At 39.3% G+C, this 21,095-nt stretch overlaps 1 protein-coding gene across 15 annotated transcripts in view; it reads right to left on the bottom strand.

Moving 5' to 3' along the window:
* ST3GAL3 (ST3 beta-galactoside alpha-2,3-sialyltransferase 3) overlaps nt 1-21,095 on the bottom strand; it is a 185,763-nt gene that overhangs the window by 118,484 nt on the left and 46,184 nt on the right. For 7 of the 15 annotated variants that reach the window (XM_058842189.1, XM_058842188.1, XM_058842194.1 and 4 more), the window contains exons 3-5: nt 20,941-20,988; nt 19,032-19,187; nt 11,621-11,663 (exon numbers count right to left, since the gene is read on the bottom strand). The exons of 1 other annotated variant lie outside the window; for it this stretch is intronic. In XM_058842189.1, the coding sequence (XP_058698172.1) occupies nt 11,621-11,663; nt 19,032-19,187; nt 20,941-20,988 (247 nt within the window). Of the gene's footprint in view, nt 1-11,620; nt 11,664-19,031; nt 19,188-20,940; nt 20,989-21,095 lie in introns of those variants that run through there. 7 more of the 15 variants (XM_058842193.1, XM_058842191.1, XM_058842199.1 and 4 more) reach the window with 4 other exon arrangements.

Below are 21,095 nucleotides of genomic sequence, written 5' to 3'. Positions count from 1 at the left end.
TGATCTAGAACCCTAGAACCTGATCTAGAACCTGCTCTAGAACCCAATCTAGAACCCTAGAACTTGATCTAGAACCCGATCTAGAACCCTAGAACCCGAACCTAGAACCCCAAAACTTGAGTCTAGAACCCCAAAATCCGAGTCTGGGACCCCAAATTCCGAGTCTGGAACCCTGAAACCCCCGAGCCTAGAACCCCAAAACCTGAGTATGGAACCTTGAAAATTCTGAGTCTGGAACCTCAAAATTCTGTGTCTGGAACCCCAGAACTCCAAGTCTAGAACCAAAAACCTGAGTGTGTAACCTGGAAAATTCTGCGTCTAAAAGCCAAAAAATTTGGGATGAGAAGGGTTAGGGTAGGAACCCAAAAATTTGGGCCTGGAACCCCAAAAATTTGGTCCGAGAACACCAAAAATTTGGGATGAGAACCCCAAAAATTTGGGATGAATAGGGTTAGGGTAGAGAACCACAAAAATTTGGGCCTGGAACCCCAAAATTTGGGATGAGAACGCCCAAAAATAGGGCCTGGAACCCCAAAAATTTGGGAAGAGAAGGGTTAGGGTAGAGAACCCCCAAAATTTGGGCCTGGAACCCCAAAAAATTTGGCCCTGAACCCCCCAAAATTATACAGAGTCTAGAACCCCCAAACCCGAGTCTAGAACCCAATCTAGAACCCTAAAACCCGACCTAGAACCCGATCTAGAACATTAGAACCTGCTCTAGAACCCGATCTAGAACCCAATCTAGAACCCCAGAACCTGATCTAGAACCCTAGAACCCGATCTAGAACCCCAGAACCTGATCTAGAACCTGCTCCAGAACCCAACCTAGAACCCTAGAACTTGATCTAGAACCCGATCTAGAACCCTAGAACCCGAACCTAGAACCCTAGAACCTGATCTAGAACCTGATCTAGAACCCAATCTAGAACCCTAGAACTTGATCTAGAACCCCAGAACCCGATCTAGAACTTGATCTAGCACCCGATCTAGAACCCTAGAACTTGATCTAACACCCGATCTAGAACCCGAACCTAGAACCCCAAAACTTGAGTCTAGAACCCCAAAATCCGAGTCTGGGACCCCAAATTCAGAGTCTGGAACCCTGAAACCCCCGAGCCTAGAACCCCAAAACCTGAGTATGGAACCTTGAAAATTCTGAGTCTGGAACCTCAAAATTCTGTGTCTGGAACCCCAGAACTCCAAGTCTAGAACCAAAAACCTGAGTGTGTAACCTGGAAAATTCTGCGTCTAAAAGCCAAAAAATTTGGGATGAGAAGGGTTAGGGTAGGAAGCCAAAACTTTGGGCCGGGAACCCCAAAAATTTGGGCCGGGAACCGCAAAAATTTGGGCCTGGAACCCCAAAAATTTGTGATGAGAACCCCAAAAAATTGGGCCTGGAACCCCAAAAAATTTGAAGATAAAAACCCTAAAAATTTAGGCCTGGAACCCCCAAAAATTTGGGATGATGGAAACCTAACACAAACACTTCACAACACCCTCCCTTTTCAGTCTCTTCAGTAACTTTCCAGGGCTAAGGGTGATAAAAGCTGCCCTTTAAACTCTTCTTTGGAAGTTCTGGACAGCCTGGGAAAAAAATAACAACTTCTCTAAACAAAAGAAAAAGTCAATTTGATACGGCAAGGGTGCTCTCCCCCCTCTCCAGACTGGATGAAATAAAGAGGAAAAAACCACTGGTCAGTGAATAAAGTGCTCTAGACAGTATGCAGTGGTGACCTCACAACTGGGGAATGTGGTTTAACAGTAGTTTTACAAAATGCTGTATATAGTCATGAGGTTTTGAATTTTTCTCACTCCTCTTTCTGAACCAGTAGTCCAAAAAAGGCTGTCTCCACTGACCTATATAAGAGACAGATGTCATGAATTCAAGCAGACATCAATTAATCTAGTAAGGACCACATGGAAGCCTTAAGAAGAAGAATGCTATGGGAGGAAAAACACTTCCTCCAGAAACTTTGCTGTAAATACTGAACACAACCCTGACCTGGAAGAACCCTTGCAGTTACCATGACTAAAAGTGCCCTCACAAAACGAACAAAAATCCAAACTGCTTTAGGGAAAACAGAGACTAGCTGGAACCTTTAACAGTAAGAACAGCTGCAGAAACACTGAGATCAAAAAAGCCTTCCTGTTTACTCCATACATTGTTCTAGTGAATGCTCTTCTGCTAAGATAAATGCTTTCTTCTTTCTTCCTTAGCTTCAAAGAGCGGCTGTTTGCTGAAAAGGCTGCCCAACATCCAGACTGCCACAGGTAAGCACCATGAGTCAGAGAACTCAATAAATTTTGTCTCAAAGAACTGTGAATAGTCCAATTAATCAGACTGTCCTTCATCTTGTATCAGCATAACTTCACTGAACACCAGCCTTACATCAGGTGATTATTCATGGCTCTGACACAGAGAGGGAGAGAGAAATGTTTTTCCCAAATAGTTTGGTGAACAGGCTAAAGGAAAGCTCTAAGGCTGAGCATAAAATAGTTTTACCTTGTTAACAGGACAAATCCTGTCCTCTCCTACTTGTTAATTCATCAAAATAGCAACACCACAAAATCACCTGAGCCAAGTGAAATGATGTTAAAATACAGCTTTGACTCCTGTACCGATCCGAGTCACTGACTCAGCCCAGTGACACAACCATCTTTGGGAACTTCTGCCTTTAACAATGTAAAAAGAGTCACTAAAAGAGGATTAAAGGGGGCAGAAGGAAGACACCTGACATTTTGCAGCTCTACAGGACACTCACAGTTTTGAGGTCTTCAAGATTAACTCTTTTAAGGATCTAAAAAGAAGATATTTCTAGGTAGTAATTAAAAGTCTGAAATCAACCAGAATCATCCAAACACATTCAATATGGAAATTTAAAACACTGTTTGTTGGCTTTTCAGTTTATTCTTTGATGAGTTGGAACAGATTGCATGGCAGACAAGACAGAACAGTACATAGATGTTCTCAGTTTTCTATCTCTCCCTTTGTGGTCCTGATTCCCATTTCTTAGAGCAGAAGTCGGGCTGCAAGCTAGTGTTAGCAGTAGCATTTCTGCCTGTTTTCATTTTTGCTGTGAACTGGGAAAGAATCACATGAGCTTCTTAAATTAATAAATTTAAATTTAATTTTGCCTGGTTTTCTCAAAAGCAAATAGAGAAAACCTCATCTCAGCCTCATAATTTAATTCAAACATCCATAACCTCAAAAACATCTTACAGCAACAACTGCTACATGACTGCTTCCCCAACATGTCACATCAAACACAGCTGCCATTAACCTTTCTGCTGCAAAGTAGCCTTCATCATGTTTTGTTTATTGCAGTGGGCATCACACACTACCACCTCTCCCACCAGTCCTAGTCAGGGTTCTTTGGAGTACTTCTCCAAATCTCCAGTGCAGATTTCTCAAGGATGCTAGCAGCAATGTCATGCTACCTGAAAGAAAAAGCATAACCTAAATTTATCAACCTAACCAAAACTTACCTTGTGCTTCAGTCCTAGAGCAACTCAAATAAGGAGGTCTTTACTCATCACAGCTTACTATCAGGCTTCCAGACTTAAGACTGGGAACAGAACACATAAAACAAAGTATCCCTTGGATTATATTTAACAGGGTTCCTTCAGTCTCCTTCATTCCTCTCTTCTGCTAGACAGTTCTCAAGCACAACAATAAGGCTTCTTCCATTCTTGCAGCATAAAAAGATATTGTTTTCTTACCTAACAGACACTCATCACAACTGTTAAAAGTAAGTCTTGGTTTTACTGTCCTTTCTCAGCACACAAGAAGTCTGTATGTGTTTGTTCCACTAAACTCTTTCCTGCCTTGATGACTACTACATACTCTTAAAATTTATGTACAGCCATCTTAGCAAAATGAGGCAGAGAGCAAAGCTTTGATGTCTCTGGTCACATTATAGCAACATAGAAGAGAAAATTAGAGGCAGACTGAGTAGAGTAAGTTGTCTCATCCATATACTCCATTTCCAAAACCTCAGAGCCAGCTTATAAGTGTCTGGATACCAGTGCAAGCGTGTTCTTCAGAGTAAGTGACAAGGTTCAGAGGAAGGCCTGACATGCAGTATAACATTTACCTACTGGAATACACTTGACTTCCATTCCATCATCTGATGAGGGTTCCCTACAACATTTCCAAGAGAACACAAAATGGAAGTAGGTTTCCCTTTGGAGGTGGAACATTGCTGGCCTTGCAGGCAGGCACAAAAGAGTTGATGCCTGGTGATCACACACACCTTCAGGATTTTCAAGAGAAGAAGCTCTTGCATCAGTTTAAGGTCACAGCTGCTTTGATTGAATACATGCAGCAACAAATCACCTGCTTCCACAGTGCGTGCTGGTGCTTTGCTCTTGATGACCAAGATCAAGAATAAAATGATGAATGGAAGTGTTTTAACAAAAATCTCTATCAAAACCCATGAACCCACAGAACATCTAGCAGTAATTTCTAATCTCTTAACTGAAGTTTTGAGAATGACCAGTGCTTAGATTGCCCAATTCACTCAAGTTTTATAACCTATTCAGGGAACAAGAAGGTCTTTCTAGGAGGATATTTTTTCTCTGAGTTTTCAGATTTCTGAAGGAAGAATATGAAGTGCAGTTTTAATGTACTCTTCTCTCAAGAGGACAAAGAAACATGACAACCCCCCTGCCATTTCTGAGCTATTAGATCTTCCCTGAACAGAGTTTTGCTACTAAAGCAAATTTAGCCTTCTGTGAATGCAACAACTGTAAAAATTTTTCCACGAACAACAGTAGTAGAACAACAATAGTAGAAACTTGTAACTAGTTATAACCATATCCACTCTCAGAAAACAAATAAACAAACATTTAATTAGGTTAATGCTACTGTGGTGAACAGTTGCAAGCAAAGTAAGCATTCCACCTTACACATACAAAGGTAGAAAAAACCCTAAGATTTGCCAGTTTTATGCAACTCATCTGGCTGGTTAGAAGAACACAAAATATACAAACTTAGTCCTAAGATGAACATATAAAGAAGGAGACCAATCTCACACATAGCAGGCACCTTCATGGATAATCACAGGAAGGACAAGTCCATCTTAAAAAAGTGTTCATTTTTCAGTAAGCACAATAACTGGAACTATAGGTATTGCTTCTTTTTCTCTGTGGAAACTCATATTGGCAAATATGCTATTGTTCTCAAAATCAAAAATGGATTGAAAAGCTTATGAGTCATTCCCTTTTGCTTTTCAAATATTTGTACTTCATCTTTCTGCCAAGGATATGGAGAACCCCTTGTGTTTGAAGATTTATTAATAATCTCTACTAGTCTAAAAAGTCCTCTGCTACTTCTTCAGAAATTCTTTCAAGAATCTTATCCAGACACACCAATTCTAAAGCACATAAACTTAGATATCTAATACTAGAATTTTGTTGTTGATATTAAAGAGAGCATTTTTTCCCCTCATCCAAGCAGAACAAAACTCTACATTTACTGCACACTTCTACCTTTTCTATAAATACATTATTACTGTCTTCCCTTGTATTCTCAATAAAAATATTTTTCCATGAGCATTTTTTTCTTATGAAACGGAACTTTTGGGGCAAACAGTATAAAACTGCTCTAAACAATGCCCAGCCATTCATATTTCTTGCTTTACATGCTTTCCCACATGGCTTGATTCATAATTACTTCCAGCTTCAGGAAACTGGCCCTTTTAAAGGCACCAAACGTAAGTTTTTGACTTTGTTTGCATTTAACGAATCAAGCAATGAATCAGTTCTATCTAAGCTGCCAGCAGTTCTGAATTCTACAATTTTTATCTTCTTCTTCATCAACTGAGACTGTATCCAACATAGGAATCCCAAAGTTACATAATAAAGATTTGCATGAGAAATCCTTATCAGAATGCCAAAGGATCAAAATTGAAACAAACTGAAATGAACTAAGAAGGGCAAAAGAAAAACAGGGATGGCAGTTAGATCCCACCCAAATGTGGGAGAGGTTTGATGGATGAACAACAGCCAGGTAACTGAATTGCTATAAATAGCTTGGGTTAACTTCCTTAACTATTTCAAGAGCTCAAACAATTACTACAGAATGAAAGAGATCAGGCAGAAGGAGATTAATTAAAAAACTTAGATGAAAGAGAAATAAATAACCAATTGCCAGAAAAATACCAGTGTCATAAAGCATTCTAAGCATTTAAATAATCTTTCAGAAAAAGCATCAGGAGACTCTTGCATGTGATGGTCAGAATCCTTTCATTTAGCCCGTGAGAGACACTCTTAGTCTTGGACAGGACAGGACATCATTGGGACTTCTTCACTTTTGTCCCTCATTCAGGATTGCAGGAATACAAAAAAGACAAATTGAAAAAAAAACAAAACAGGGCAGAAAGAAATCCCACAGCACCAGGCATGGGGAAAGTCCAGCATTCCAACACGTTTACTGCTTATTTTTACAGTGTGTAATGGCAAAGTACCACACAAAGACACAAATAGTTTCAAAGCAACCTCCCAGCCTAGAAAGAAAATGAGGGGAAGGGGCTCTGTTTCAGTTCTTCATTATTAAAGCTCTGAAGTAAAGAAATTTCAACAAACATAAGTAACCCAATCTGTGTGTTTCCTTAGCCCAAACTCCCTCCACTTTTACGGTCTTTTCAAAGTCTAGATCAAGTTTCATTTGAGTTTGCAAGGTGAAGGTTGTTATTTCTGGTTCCCCCCCCCCCCCGCAAGACTCAATTTCTTTGTCTTTTCTTTTTAACATAAAGTTGAAATCATCATAAATATTTAAAAAAAATCTTTGTTGCACGTCTAGAATCTATTCTATAATAATGAAGAAATATGTAAATACACAACATCACAAACTGTATAGCAAAACAAAAAGTTCATTGGAAAAAATATTCTTTTAGTTAAGTTCTGCCTAAAAATTCCCAAAGTACACAATATAAAATATATATCAATATAAAATATATACCATATAGTTAACAGAGTCTACTGGTATGTTAATATTATGTTGTTCTGAACCATAGTAATCTTATAATCATTTTTCCAGTTGAGAGGGGAAACAACTTTTTTTTCCTATTTCTACATAGAAAGAAAATGATAAGGCCCCCTGTTTTGTTAAAGTGCAAAATGATTCCATGAAACTCAAGTGTATCTTCTAACATTTGTTTAACTTTATGAGGGAGTGGCTCTTCCACAGTCAAAGTCAAACCCTGGGAAGATCTTTCCATCATTCTTCAGCTGAGATTTTGACATCAAGGTTTTGAACTATGGCAGAAGGTGAAAATATCTACCAAGTTCCTATGGAGAGCTTTTCTCTGTTTATAAGCATCAAATCCCCAATACATCTGCTGAAGTCTCTTTGAAAGTAGTTTCTGAAGGATGAGTTTGAAAGAGGGGCATAAGCAGACACTAATCTTCCATCCCACTGAGGAAATGACACAGCAGCAGAGCAGGAAGGAAAGCTGGCACAGAAGCACGAGAGCAACAATGCAAGGGAGAAACTCCCAAATTATATGGGTTACAAAAGATGAACTTTTCATATGCTCAACACAAATGAATCTACACTTGCAATCTGCCATGGCAGACTCAAAGCAATCATTAAGGTGACTAAACCAAGCATTCAAAGAGTACTAAGTGACAGAAGAATGACCATACAACCTTCAGCTTGGTCCACTTAATAAGCATTGAATACAGTCTATAATTAACTCCACGTTCATGATCCTCCTTTGGAAATCTCATTTAATTCAATGCAAACATAGATTCCGCTTGGGGAATGATTCAGAATTTGTAGTGAATGAGACTCTTGTTTCTAAGACCTGGCCAGTCTCAAAGAACTACTACAATATAAATATTTAATAATAACAAAAGCATGCAACTCATTGCCAAGCACAGATGTTAGAAAGTGACTGCAAATCTTGGCATTTGGTGGCACCTAGTAATCCACTGGCTGAGTCACTAATGTGATTGATAGCCTTAAGTTGTTCAGGAACTATTGCCCCCCTGAGAATAAAAATCTGTGAGTCGTATCATAGTTTTTATATAAGTATTTTTCTCTACACAACCAGCAAATGTCAGACATTATCCTTACAGGTTTTAAAAAGGTTCCTGCTGCTTCAGAAAACCCTCTAGCAGGGAGAAACGGATACAATTGGCCTGTTCCTATACTTAGGGCATATTTTGTTTTGATCTTCTAATTCTGGTAATGGTGTTATGTTAGTACAAACATAACTAAAAGATGAACTCCTCTTGCAACAGATCTTTTTCACTCACCAGGTCCTGAGGAGACTTATATCTTATTTTGACTAAAGGAATAACTCATTCATAAACTGCATTGCCTATGAAGTCCTCAGCTTTCCATTCACCCTGTATGTCATTAACAATCCCCACCTGGATACCATCCTGCCCCTTAAAAGCTGTTAGACTTTCTAAAGAAGAGCCTTCCTAGGCACAGGCACTAGGAAGGAAGCATCTTCCATCCTAATATTCTCCTTTCCAATAAGACTGGTCAGAACCTGTCATTTCCATGAAGCTTCCATACAGTATCTTTAAAACTGGCCATCCCCTTACAGGTGAGATTCCTGTCCATGCCAGCCTCCCTAATTACAGCAAGGCACTTATCAGACATACAGCTCCCACAGAAAACACTATTCAAGTGCTTCTGACAGAATTCCTTCCCAAGTGAACAAATCTGGTTTCATTACCATTTCCATGAATTCAGGGAGAACAAAACCATTACATTCCTGTGACCACAGCAGACTGTGCTACATCTTAATAACAGGCCCTGGATGTCTGCAGGGTAGAGGACATTAAAGCAGCAATGCATAAAAAAAAAAAAAAAAAAAAAAAAGAAGCAAAGGCAAATGGACACATTACTACTTACTTATGTCAAATGTTTTCCTTTGTATGACATCCAAAATGCAAGCCAGAGCATTTAAGGTGTAATGCAGATCTACCTTTGTAGAAAATGTTAGTCTTACGGGTAGTTAGTTTCAATGACATCAATTGACACAGCCAGCAACAGGTTTTGAGCAAACGAAAGATTAAGAAAAAACATCCAAAGAAAACTAATTGTTGCCTTAAGTCCTTCCAGCCACTCAAGATTCTCACATGCTGTCAATTAAGTGAACCCTATAAAGTTACGATTTATGGCAAGATTCCACCAGAACGATTATTTCACAACAACAGATATAATTCAATTATTTCTGCCAATAAAGTCATCAGTGCAGAACATATTACCCCTTTCAACTCTAAGCATTTTTTTTAAACCAGAAAGTGCTTCTGTGATGGTACTATCTTGACTCAGTCACAGGAAGTATTTTTAACCACCAAGTTCCATTGAATTCAGTCTGTACTTAGAAATTTGGTACAACAAAATTTCTGACCACAAAAGGTGAACTTGTAGAATGGTAGCAAAGTCCTTTAGGCTATCAGCCATTTTTCTTTTAAAATTTATTCCTGATGTTTTGTGCTATTTTCAGCCATTTTCTGTCTTCCTTGCTATTAAAAAAAAACAGACCAAAAAATCCAGAATAATTCAGGTCAGAAGTGAAGTCTGCAGGTCATCAGGTCTATTCTCAAAGCAGGATCAGCTTTAATTCTACAGAAGAAACAAATAAACCACAACGAAAAGAAAAAAAAATCCAACTAAAAAACCCTAACAAAGCTGCACTTTAAAAAAAAAAAGTTATTTCACCTACATACAGTACTTGTTTTCCTTGTTCCTTAAGTTAGCTTATAGTATTTATTTTAATAATCTGATTTTGTTATAAGTCTTTCTAGAAGTTAACTTTAAGACTTTTTAACTAGTCAACAAAATCTTTCTTTAATCAAACTAATGGAGAGTTTTTATAATGGGGAGGTTTTAAGAGAAGAAAACAGTGTTCTGGAAGCCCTCTAGCAGGTAAAACTTCACTTGGCCTCATACTGAAGAATATGAAAAAGCAGACTGAGTCTTGGAGAGCTGTGATCAAATAGGTAAATCAGCAAAGAAGGGGAAAAAAGAATGGAACAAAGGCCTGAGGGGAAGGAAGACTCAAGGGGATTTACTAAAAGGAAAATGAAAAGGACAGTGCAAGTGGGAGAAGGAAGACGGAGGCAGTGGTTTGGATGCAGCACAGACTGGGATGCCAACTGTGTGTGGACAGTCAGCAGGCGTGTTCAATAAATTGGACATTACAAAATACACAAAAATAGTCTGGGAAAAAACCAATCAGTCTAGTTAAAAACTTAAAAAACATTTTTCCCTCTCCAACACGCAGACATGCACTCAAAGGTTATTTATTCACTTCACTATTTTGGATTATCTCTTTACTTTGACTTCTACATGTATAAATTGAAGGTAATGTACCATGTGAGTCTCATCCCACAGTGTGTATTGATACACTGTTTAGAGACACTATAGTCTCTAAATCACTAGGATGTCTCAACACAGAAAGTTTAGTAAAGAAAATGGGTAACTGTGCCACCAGCATGGGCTCCAGACAGCATGCACCAAAAACTGTGTAGAACACGACATTGAATGAGACCAGAAAGAAACCTTGAGCTATTTATGCAGCCAACACTATCCTTCCTGACCACTGGACAAGATACAGAGCCTTTGGAGAAAAATAAATAAATAATTAAACAAATAATCAATATTCCTTCTTTCTCATATACATTCTGCAATCTTTTTGCTATATGTTACTCTAATTGAGTTAATGCACCCAGCTGCTTCTGAAAAAGAAGCTGCTACCTAGAGACTTTCTCATCTCCTGCAAGCAGCAGTTCCCAACACACTTAGGGTGCTTTTATTCGATTATGGAAGCTCACAGGCTGCTCACCATCACCAAACTGAATTGTTTCTCCCTATAGGTACAATGCTATTTCGAAAACATTAAGAATAGGGTTTGTATTGACATGACGTGTTGTGCAGGGGATGTATTCTCAAGTCACTCAAGGCCATGAGATTGGTCCTGGGTCCTTTTAAGTAGAAGGCTTTTAGTAGCATTTTTACAAAGATTTTTTGAATATTTAAGATGATTTCACCAAGAAATTCTGTCAGGTTGCTGACCCCAGAAACAGGGTCCCTACTGACCCCTAGTGTTCGGCAACCCAGGCTCAATTCGACTGATTTAAGGCAAAAAGCATGAGAAGCATCTTCATCCTTCAGCACTGCATTGTCCTTCTGACGTAGCAAGAGGTCCCTGCCTTGTGCTGAGGTTCCTTCCACTCCATTTTATCAACAAAAATAGTAGTATTCATTTTTCAAGAAACAAGTAGAAAGGAAATAAAAACTCTCAAGCATCCCAGCAAATTGTAGATTCACATTCCTTCTTCTTTCACATCTGTAATACATTTTTCATTTGGAAGATTAAGAGAAGGCTATCTAGAGCAGAGACTGACAGTTGTGACTTCAAGTGGGTATTTATAGTCTCTTGATCAGTTATTAAGGAATTAATGACAGTGAACCACAATCCAAGCTAGCCTGCAAAGCCCAGTGCAAGGGAAGGAGCTGTAATTGTCAGGTTGCTGCAGGACTTGACTGTCCCAGGTAGAGTCCAGTGAGCCAGCTGCCCAGATGGCATAAAAGTTGCTTACGACAGAAAACTGTAACTACAGAAATGAAGAAAAATCCTACTGTTCTACTTACAATTTTGAGTCCAGGTTCAGGAGAAAGCCCAGTTTGTCATATTCTGGAAAACAAAAGCAAAGGACACAATATGATAAAAGCTGCAAGAGTCTCCTCTGCAAAAGGCACCAAAACCAAACAGCAGCAAGTCCTTATAGCAGCTGTTAATACAGATTATTGTTACTTTAAGGTATTCCTAAATTAACATTTCTCAATCTCCAGGAAATACCAGAGCAAGAGAACACATGGGTAACCATTAATTTAGAAATCACTAGATTTAACCAAGATATCCAGAGTGATAAAAAGAAACCATTACTGGAACCACTTATGCAGTGATAAACAAAGCTTTCCTGCTTGCTGTACAAATAATTTTGCCACTAAACTGTATTACAAACATTCCTCCTAAGTTCTGATGTGTAGAGCTTTGAAATTTGTCTTCATTCCCTGTCTATTCCAACTCACAACTTCATAATCAAGCAGCTGCTCTTCAAGAGAAAGTGACTCACGGTGGCAGAAGTGCTTCAGGTGCTGTTCAGTTGGAAACTGAAAAGTCAGTTTATGCCACGAACAGGAGGCAGCTACAGAAACATAACTATCACTCAGAACATCTGTAACTCATGTATAAAATAAGCTTTTCATTCAGCATCTCTGAATACATTGTGATCTTGTAAATCAAACACTTGATACAAAAAACCCCAAAAAAATCACTTAGAATTCACATGAGATATACAAGAAAAAGGTGTAGTGTTCTTCTGCTGGGTTAGGCTCAGGGGCCTCCTCACACTGAGGACCCCTGAGTCTCACTGCTATACAGAGAAGATAACCCAGTCTGAGATTAAAAGAAACAAGAAAAAAAAATTCTCATAAGCTTTTAGAAAGAGCTCATTGGAAATACAAGATTAATTTTCTCATGAGACACCCCTAAAATGCCTGGTGCAGTAGTTTACCTGAGAAGATCACAAGTTTTTCACACTCTCATTTACCAGCAGAACAGCAAAGCCTAAACACACACCTCAGACACGGATTGCACGAGATAGGTCAATGTAAATTGTGCCATTGGTTTCAATCCCATTAAGATTTAATTCCTGAACCAAGGGAAGCATTCTATTTGACATCACTTAGGTAACAGAAGCTGCAGAACACGTGCACACTTGATACTGGCACATACTGTCTGTTCCCTGCCAGCACCCGAGTGCCACCCACCATCCCCACTCCACCTGTGCTTCTCTCCTCCGCTTTCCACATTCTGACAGTTCTGTTTCCCCCATGTGCTGCTTTCCTCATAACTTCTTCCCAGTTTATTCCTCCTACAAGAAATTATGTCCTGTACAACCTCACCTCCTCCACCTGTAGGACTGGGCTTAGGAAATTATCCATTCCAGAAAAAGAAACATGCCATCAATTTTTATTAACCCTTCTGACTCCCAAACCCAACATCTGTACTATGCAAACAGCAACAAAGATTTTCTTTTTTTAATAACTCTTTCTTTAAAAACATCTACAGCCACTGACCCATCTGTCATCAGTCTTATCTCATTCAAACCAACATTCCCTTCTTCCTAACAGGAAATGCAAACAGAGGAAATGCAATAAGAGACATATCACCTCATAACTACAACAGCATCCTGGACTTTCTATTTCTATTAACTCAGCACTTCATTAGCTTTGCAGCCAAAGCACCAGAACACAGACATGAGCTAAACATTAAAGACAGACCTCCATTGCAATGTTTCAAGATTTATCTTCAGTTTATCACAAGAGTTTCATCTTCCCTAGGCTTTAAATTTTCATGTTCAGTGATCATTGCTGACAGAGACAAAAAGTAATATTTTAAAAATTATATGTCAACTACCTTGCAACAGGCACTTTATAAAAAATAAAAAAAAAAGTATTACAAAAGAAAACAACATTTCTGGTTTCAAATCAGATGCACAAGTATGTTCTTGATTTTCAGTAGGGTGCAACTATAGTTTCAGGCTGTAACATCAAACCAGAAGCATCCACACTTCTTCCTCTCATTGGTGAGTGAGATGTGCAAGCTACTGCAGGCAGAGAAATGCTGCCCTCACCATGGACCATCTCACACTCATGGGAACTTTTTGAAGTCAGCATTACTATTAGCTTGGAAATTAATCTCTATCACATGCTGCTCCCCCAGGAAAGCCACTAGGACCCTCTAAAATGACAGCCTCTAAGTTATCTTCCTTTTTAGCAAAAATTGGAGTCTTGCTACAGACTTCCAGAGACATTTAGCTGTACCACTACAAATAAAGGGCCCAAAAGTTAGCCCAACATGCCAGCTGGAAGCAGCCTGGATTCACAAAAGACAGACAAAGCCCCAAAGATCTGAAGAAAGCCAAACACAGAGCCTAGCTTCAGGAAAAGGTAATTCTTGTCTGGAGTTGTGTTTAAATTAAAGCAAGAAGAAACACAGATCCATTAAATGAAAGTACAACTGCATCTAAAATAGTTTGGTCAGTGTGTGATGATTACAGGAGAGGAACTGAACTGATCACACAGGTTAAGAAAGGGACAATCCCATTCCTACCCCTTCTTCCATTTAAAATAGAGGTGTCAATAACCTGCCTTGGCACTCATGCTATTTCTGTGTCCTTACAGGTTGCTTCCTCCTCCCATAACCTTAGTTTAAAGCCTTACTCACCAAGTTAACCACTTGATATACAGAAATATTTCTCCTCTTTTTCATGTAGTGGGATAAAGAAGTGCTGGAATATTAGAGAAAGCAGAACAAAATAGTTAGAGAGTACAAGGTAAAAAGACTCCAGCTTCTCCACCAAAAATCAGCTTGGACCAGCTGGCCATATTAACTGTGGTTTGATGCTGGCCTCCACCATCATCATGATGACCCTTCCCCAGCAGCCCAGTCATTAGGGGGTCTCTGCACTGAAGGATAATGCAGAGCCACTCACAGGTACAATCTGGAAAACTCCCTTCACATTTAAGCATGTTGATAGGTCTGATCCAGCCCAGGCCATGTCTGACCCACCAGTTTCCAGACAAGACACCTCTATGGCTGTGTGGCACAGGATCTGTTTCTAAAGCAAAAAATTAGTAAAGGGAATAAAGAACTTCGTTTGCATCCCCTGGAAGAACATCTTGGAATAATCTGAACAAGACTTCATATTATCAGCCCACAGAACACTGAAAGGCCCATGACAGATAAAAGCAACATTATTAGAAGAGCACAAGTTAATCTAAAGATCACAGTCACCTGTGCTAAGGAGCTAGAGATCTCAGGTGACAATGTGGTACAGCAGCACACAGAAGCACAGAAATGCACAAACATGGGAAGTGAAGTTTCATCGTGTCCCATAAGAACAAGAGGTCATCCTAGGTCAAAAACAAAATGCATTTCTACATTTCCAAGAAGATCAGCACTGAATAAGAATCTAAGAACTGACAACAATTTCATAATAAGGCATGTAATTGGGATTACATGAACAGAAATAGAGCCAAGTATAGCAATTTCTATAAATTATGCAAATCCTGTGACAAATTCAATGTTGGCATTAGCATGGAAATTCCTCCAAAGAATCCAACAGAAATACAGCTACCAGGCTGCAAGTGAGAGATGCATTGTCTCATGTCTGAAAACTCCATGCAGACCACCCAGGAAGCCATAAACCCCAGTGTACAATATCCAGCAAGTATTCAAGTTGCCTTTTGCATCTGCAGCCAATATAGCTATACAGAAGCAAAATGGGAAAAATTTTGCCCTTATGATACTAATCTGAAATTAACAATCCAGGAATTAACTTGGCATAGTGGTTTTATCCTTTCAAACTACTTGTAACTAATTTCACTGATGACTTGAATACTAACCCTTTTAGCAGCCAGCTACTTAGAAGCACAGTACAAATAACTTTGCCTGCAGAAATATAAAATTAAACTTTTTTTTTTTAATGACCAGCTATATGCAGTTCTAGCTCCGTGTTTAACTGGTGATTGCAAGTACAGGAGGGAAGGCAGAAGATTCAATTTCACTATTTTATTCAAAATGTTTGTGTTTGTCAAAGAAACGAGTATGATTCTCAGGAGAGAGAAGCCCTAACAAGGATGCTCAGACCACCCTGATACATTTCATCCTGTCCAGTGCAGTTTGGTCTCTGCAGAACTGAGGATCCAGTTGAGCCAAGCTTCCATTCACGTGCAAGTTCAACATCTGCAGCAAAGGCCACAGGTAAAATGACTTACTCTGCATGAAAAAGGCCAAACATATCACATTCACCTTGGACTAAGAAAACACATATGAACAGTTATAAAAGTTCAGTTGATGTAAAATAATTCGGCTAGAACTCGAGAGACAAGAAAGAATTAATGAAAAAAAGTCATGTTAAATGGATCAACTGAAAGGGACAAAAGAAAGCTTTTATTCCAGGGTTAAAAAAATACCAGTCAGGATTACTGAGCAACAATCAAAGTACTGGATAAACAAAGACTGAATTTTGCATCCTTTCCTTAGGATTTTCACTTTAACCTCTTCGGTGATGGAATTTACTGATGGAAGCATTATCTTCTATTTAAATAACCAGAGAATAAAAAAGACTGCAAAGGCAAGTTCAGAAGTGGTAAAGCTGAGGCCACCCAAGCTTCTCAGCACAGTCCTGCATGGACTGCATGCAGGTCTGCATTTCGGCTTCCGCCTCATCCCCACTCACACTTGTGCATACGCATTTACCAACATTTTTCTCCAGGTTGCCAAGTGACACCAAGGAAAACACCAAGAAAACTGGCAAGACAAAACCCAGTCCCTGGTGCCTTTCCCTGCTCTGTAACAACAGACAGAAGAAGCAGAAGTGACCCCTGTAAAGCTAAGTTCTCAGTCCTTGCAGCCCAGCACCAGGAGCTTACCTCACCAATCTACAGCTACACATCCTAATACAACTATAGCAACCTCCAACGGTAGAAAAGCAACTGACTGCTTTAAGCTGAATTTAGGAAATACTCCAGTAGGAAGATAAAAAATTTCCTCCTATGATCTGCATATGCCCTTTTGCTTTTCCCAGGAAGTCATCTTTTTCAAGCCAGACTACAGCCTTTGCTAAACAGTTGTTCCATTTACTGCCATGAGTCCACTTGGCAAATGGAGTTAGTGCTGCCCTACTTAGTCTCCCAACATACTCTTTATTCTATAAATTGTATCATATTTCCTAATAAAAGTCACGAACAATATTAACAAAACAGTAATCTATATTGGCTTTTAGTAACTTACAAGATGTGCTGATTTGATGCAGAGAGATGTTACATGAGAGCGAAATACTAAAATACTTTTAATTTGAGGCATTCATTAAGCCACTTATTGACATTTGCACCTCAACTCATTCACAGCTGTATTTTCAACTGGAGGAATAGAGCATTAATAAGAAGACAGATGATGATACTGAACATGCTGGCAAAGTCACATAAGGACTATGAAACAGCTTCATGACAGTCACTGGCAAAGATTCAAGCAGCTCCCACAGTCTACACTCAGAAAAATAAAGAATGAAGTAGAACTTCATTAATCAAAAATGAAAATGGAAAAGCATTTTTGCAGAAAAAAAAGGCACTAAAACCAGCAGAGAAAATACACATATTTCCCTTTTTTTTTCTGCCTTACAGGAATGAAGAAACACACAGCATACTAAGTTCATCTCTCACATAATAATCACATAGTGCTAAACAGAAATGCAATTTCTGACAAGCTAGAACCACATCATCTCCAAACATTAATTAAAGTTGCTTTCCTCAAACCAAGAACATCTAAAGTTAATTACCACTGACCTGAAAATCCAGGAAATATCAGAGTTTGTAACTGTAGACATCTGAGTATCATTGAGAAATCAAATAAACAGCAAGGAATCTTCTGCAAGTCACCAATGTTTTTCTCTTATGCTAGGAATCTCTCACTACTCTACCCATTTGATACCTCATTCAGTTGCACTTCTATTCCTGGCCTCCATCCACACCACTCTCCATCCAAAACATAGGCAAGTAGTCACCAAATTCACGCTGGAGTTGTATTTGATAGGACAGACACAGTGATATTCTCATCCTTCATGGAATGGCTATCTGACCATCTTCAGCAGCTGAACAAAACAGAGAAAGTTTCCTTCATAGTTCTCACAGCTTCTCCCAAAATGGTTATGGACTTTCACTTAAGGAATCACTAACAGCAAACTCCTAAATAAGCACAGATTTAAATCCTCAGATGATTACTCCACTATCAGTGTGAACTCAGAATTTGAAAACATGGTCTTACAGGTGGGCTTTCACAAGCACATGAGCTGCAGCAGATAACACTACTCCAAACCAAAGTTTGGAAATCCAGAATAGTTAATACATGCAAACAACTTGACCAAGACCTAGATTGCTAGTAATTTGGTTGCTAGTAATGTTGGAAGTAGCACCTTTTAAGCCTGCAGCGAGAACATCTGCTATGAATCAGTGGTCAGTACTGCAATCAAACATGTCTAACAAGAGCATAAGCCTACAGCCCAAAGGTATTCAGTATTTTCAGCAAGCACAGTAGCATCTGGGAAACTTGCACTCATATCCAAGGCTTAGAGAAGAAAAATTTAGCTTGCTGTCAGACACAGGAGGTAGGAAAAAGTCTTGAACAAAAATAGCAGGGGTATAAATCTAACTTTCAAGGTCCAATGTTTGATTTGGTAGCAACAAAGTAAAACAAAGCAACTAGAGAGGAAGGAAAAAAAATAAAAGAAGCACTAGCTGTCTACGGCAAGTGAATGAAATCTAGGTCTCCTGAAAAACCGATTGTTTCTCCAACTTCAGAGCATGACACCTTTCTTTCTGAAATGGTTTCAGCTGAAACACTGGCCTAGACATCACATCAAACACTTAGCTGCTCAAGAGCTGCTCAAAACTTATCTTTCAAGGGAATAGACAGCCATGAAGAGAATTACAAAAACATCTGGACTTGTGAAGGCTGGACCACAGCATGAACCTCATGGTTCAGCCTCACTCAAAGCACATTTGGCTTGCATGTCCTCTACCCAATCTCCTGTTTGCCATTACATTAAAGCGCCATAGCCAGATGAACTTCTGAACAATCAGTTCAGAAATTTTATCCAGAAAAACCTAGACAGTGTCATTAATCTGAGTTGCATAAGGACAGATTTCCAGCATTTCTGAAAACTGTGACTTGCATATGGGACAAAGTTAAGGGGAAAGCCAAGATAAGGACAGTCAATTCAAGTATGATACAGAAGCTGCAACAAGACAGCCCTTCACATGGCATGATTTACAAGCAGCAAAGAGCACTTCTAAACTGTTTAATATGCAAATACCAGTTTTAAGCAGCATGAAATCTTACCAGGGAGACTATTACTCTCAGCTGGTTTTGACTAATAAAGAAAAAGGTATATGTAATTTTATGTTTCAAATCATATAACTTTAGCTGAAACATCACCTACTGGGAATGGCTGGGCCTGGAGCTGCCATGGTTTCTGTGGGTTCTTTCTGGGCTCTGTCTTTTCCTGGGTCTGCAGCAAGGTGAGATGGGATGGACAGCGGAAGCACAATAGCCACAGTTTTTCTTTCTCTCCTTCCTGTTCAACAAGGAAAGCTATCCCTCAGTTGGACAGACATCACACATCTTGACATCTTATTACACATACCAGTTAGAGCAAGGTGAAGTTTGCAGCACAGTAAGTGCAAAGTACTAAACACAAGAGCAATAAACATACAGCTTTCTTGGACATTTCTGAGCCTCCCTTCTCAAACATGTGAGTTTTCTTCACATTTCTTCAATGAAGGAAGTCAAACTTGTTGCAGTGAAAGGGTTTACAAAAGATCATGTGTTACTGTCTCAATCCCTAACCTTTTTCAAGCTTGAGTTTTAAAATGCCAGCAAAGACCAGTGCTTTTAAAAGAGACCGAGGCAGTCCAATGTCTCACATGAGCCTGTCTCCCACCCTCCATGTTAACAGAACTCCAAAAGACACAGAGCAGTTGAACTGTTTCTCATCACTAAGTTTACTTTCCTATTGGTAGAAACATTTATAGTTAACTCCATAGATACAAAATCTGTGATTAAAATTCAAGCAAGGGTATCTCAAACCTATGCAACTTCCTCCCTACTTTTGCAGACTGAAGAGAACACCACCCAAAACAGGAGGCAGGCAACAATACACTTCAGTTATGACATATTAATTAGTAAGACAGAATTAATAGAGGATTTCTTACCCCCATATACACAACAACATATCCATTTGGCACCCTAGAAATACTCCCACTTTAGATCATGCACTAAGAATAGATCTGTTTCCAGACAGAAGTTTTAGAGGAGACACACGGAGAGAAGAAAAAGTTTGAGTTCTTTTAAACTAAGTAAGCTATTACCACTAGTTCAGGGGTTAGTAAATCAGATATGTGTTCAAGCTTCGATGTTAGTGTCAGGCAGCAGGCTCTCTTTCAAACTGTGCAGGCAGAAGACAGGTGCTATGTTGGAAGGCAGCATGTTCCCCCTATCAACCTAAGAGGAAAGGCTGGCAAGCAAGATTAAATAAAAAAAATCCAAGCCAAGGTTTTATCTTTTGTGTAAGACAATAAATAACCCCATCTTTGAAGTGTTAAGGGGTTTAAAGTCATAAGAGCAATTATTAGCCTTTCCCTTGCACTTCATATATATTATATACACTGTAAACTGAATTTCATCAAGTATCATGCTCACTATGGTGTGCCTTGGCTGCAGCTTGCATATTACACACAGCCAAATGAAGAGTTACTGATCTAGTGAAGTGCCCCCAGCACAAAAGAATTTTTGATTTCTGGTTCAGCTTAATTGTAGGTCATGCTTAGGTTCCAAAGGAAATGAGATTGGGAAGGATTTGCCCTGGGGTTTGATAATTCTGGTCAATATCCACCCAAAAAACCCCGTTTCCAGCCCTATTGGTTTAGTTACGACTCTTTCGCCTTCTCCTTCCTGGAAGCATTCCTAATGTCTTTCCCCAAATAACTCAACTGTTTGTTTAGCTGGGAAACTATCCTAGTAGCATGAAACAGTTTTTCTTCTGCTGGTGGGTGACATCATCTTAATGCCTTTCACATGAGAAGAGAAGCACAAACTGCATCATCAACACGTGTCCAGGTCGTTTCCTTGCTGGGTAAGGGAAGAGTCCTGCAGGTTAATCCTTGTGTCGTACTAAGGCTCTTAAAACTCCCACTGCACTTAGGAAAGGACCCATTTACCCTTTGGCTAGATGCTTGATTCCCACAGAAGTCTGACTCGGTGTCCTGCCTCCCAACATGGCTACCATGTCCAATTAAGTAGAGGCCTTGTCATGAGGTGGGAGATAGAGAAGAAGGCAATGTTGTACCTGAGCCTAATGTTTGTCCAACGGAGTCAAAGGAAAGAACCACTGAATCTGTAACACAAGAGTACAAGTTCATTTTCCCCTTTTTTCGGCACCATTTCTTGCTGTAACATTTTTTTGTTATTTTGCTTAAGCAATTCCTTGTTGCTCCCTTCTGC

The sequence above is a fragment of the Poecile atricapillus genome, chromosome 7, assembly GCF_030490865.1.
Source record: "Poecile atricapillus isolate bPoeAtr1 chromosome 7, bPoeAtr1.hap1, whole genome shotgun sequence".
In the NCBI taxonomy this organism is placed as follows: Eukaryota; Metazoa; Chordata; class Aves; order Passeriformes; family Paridae; genus Poecile; species Poecile atricapillus.
The sequence above is the reverse complement of the archived record's forward strand: the minus strand, read 5'-3'. Positions and strand labels throughout refer to the sequence as shown.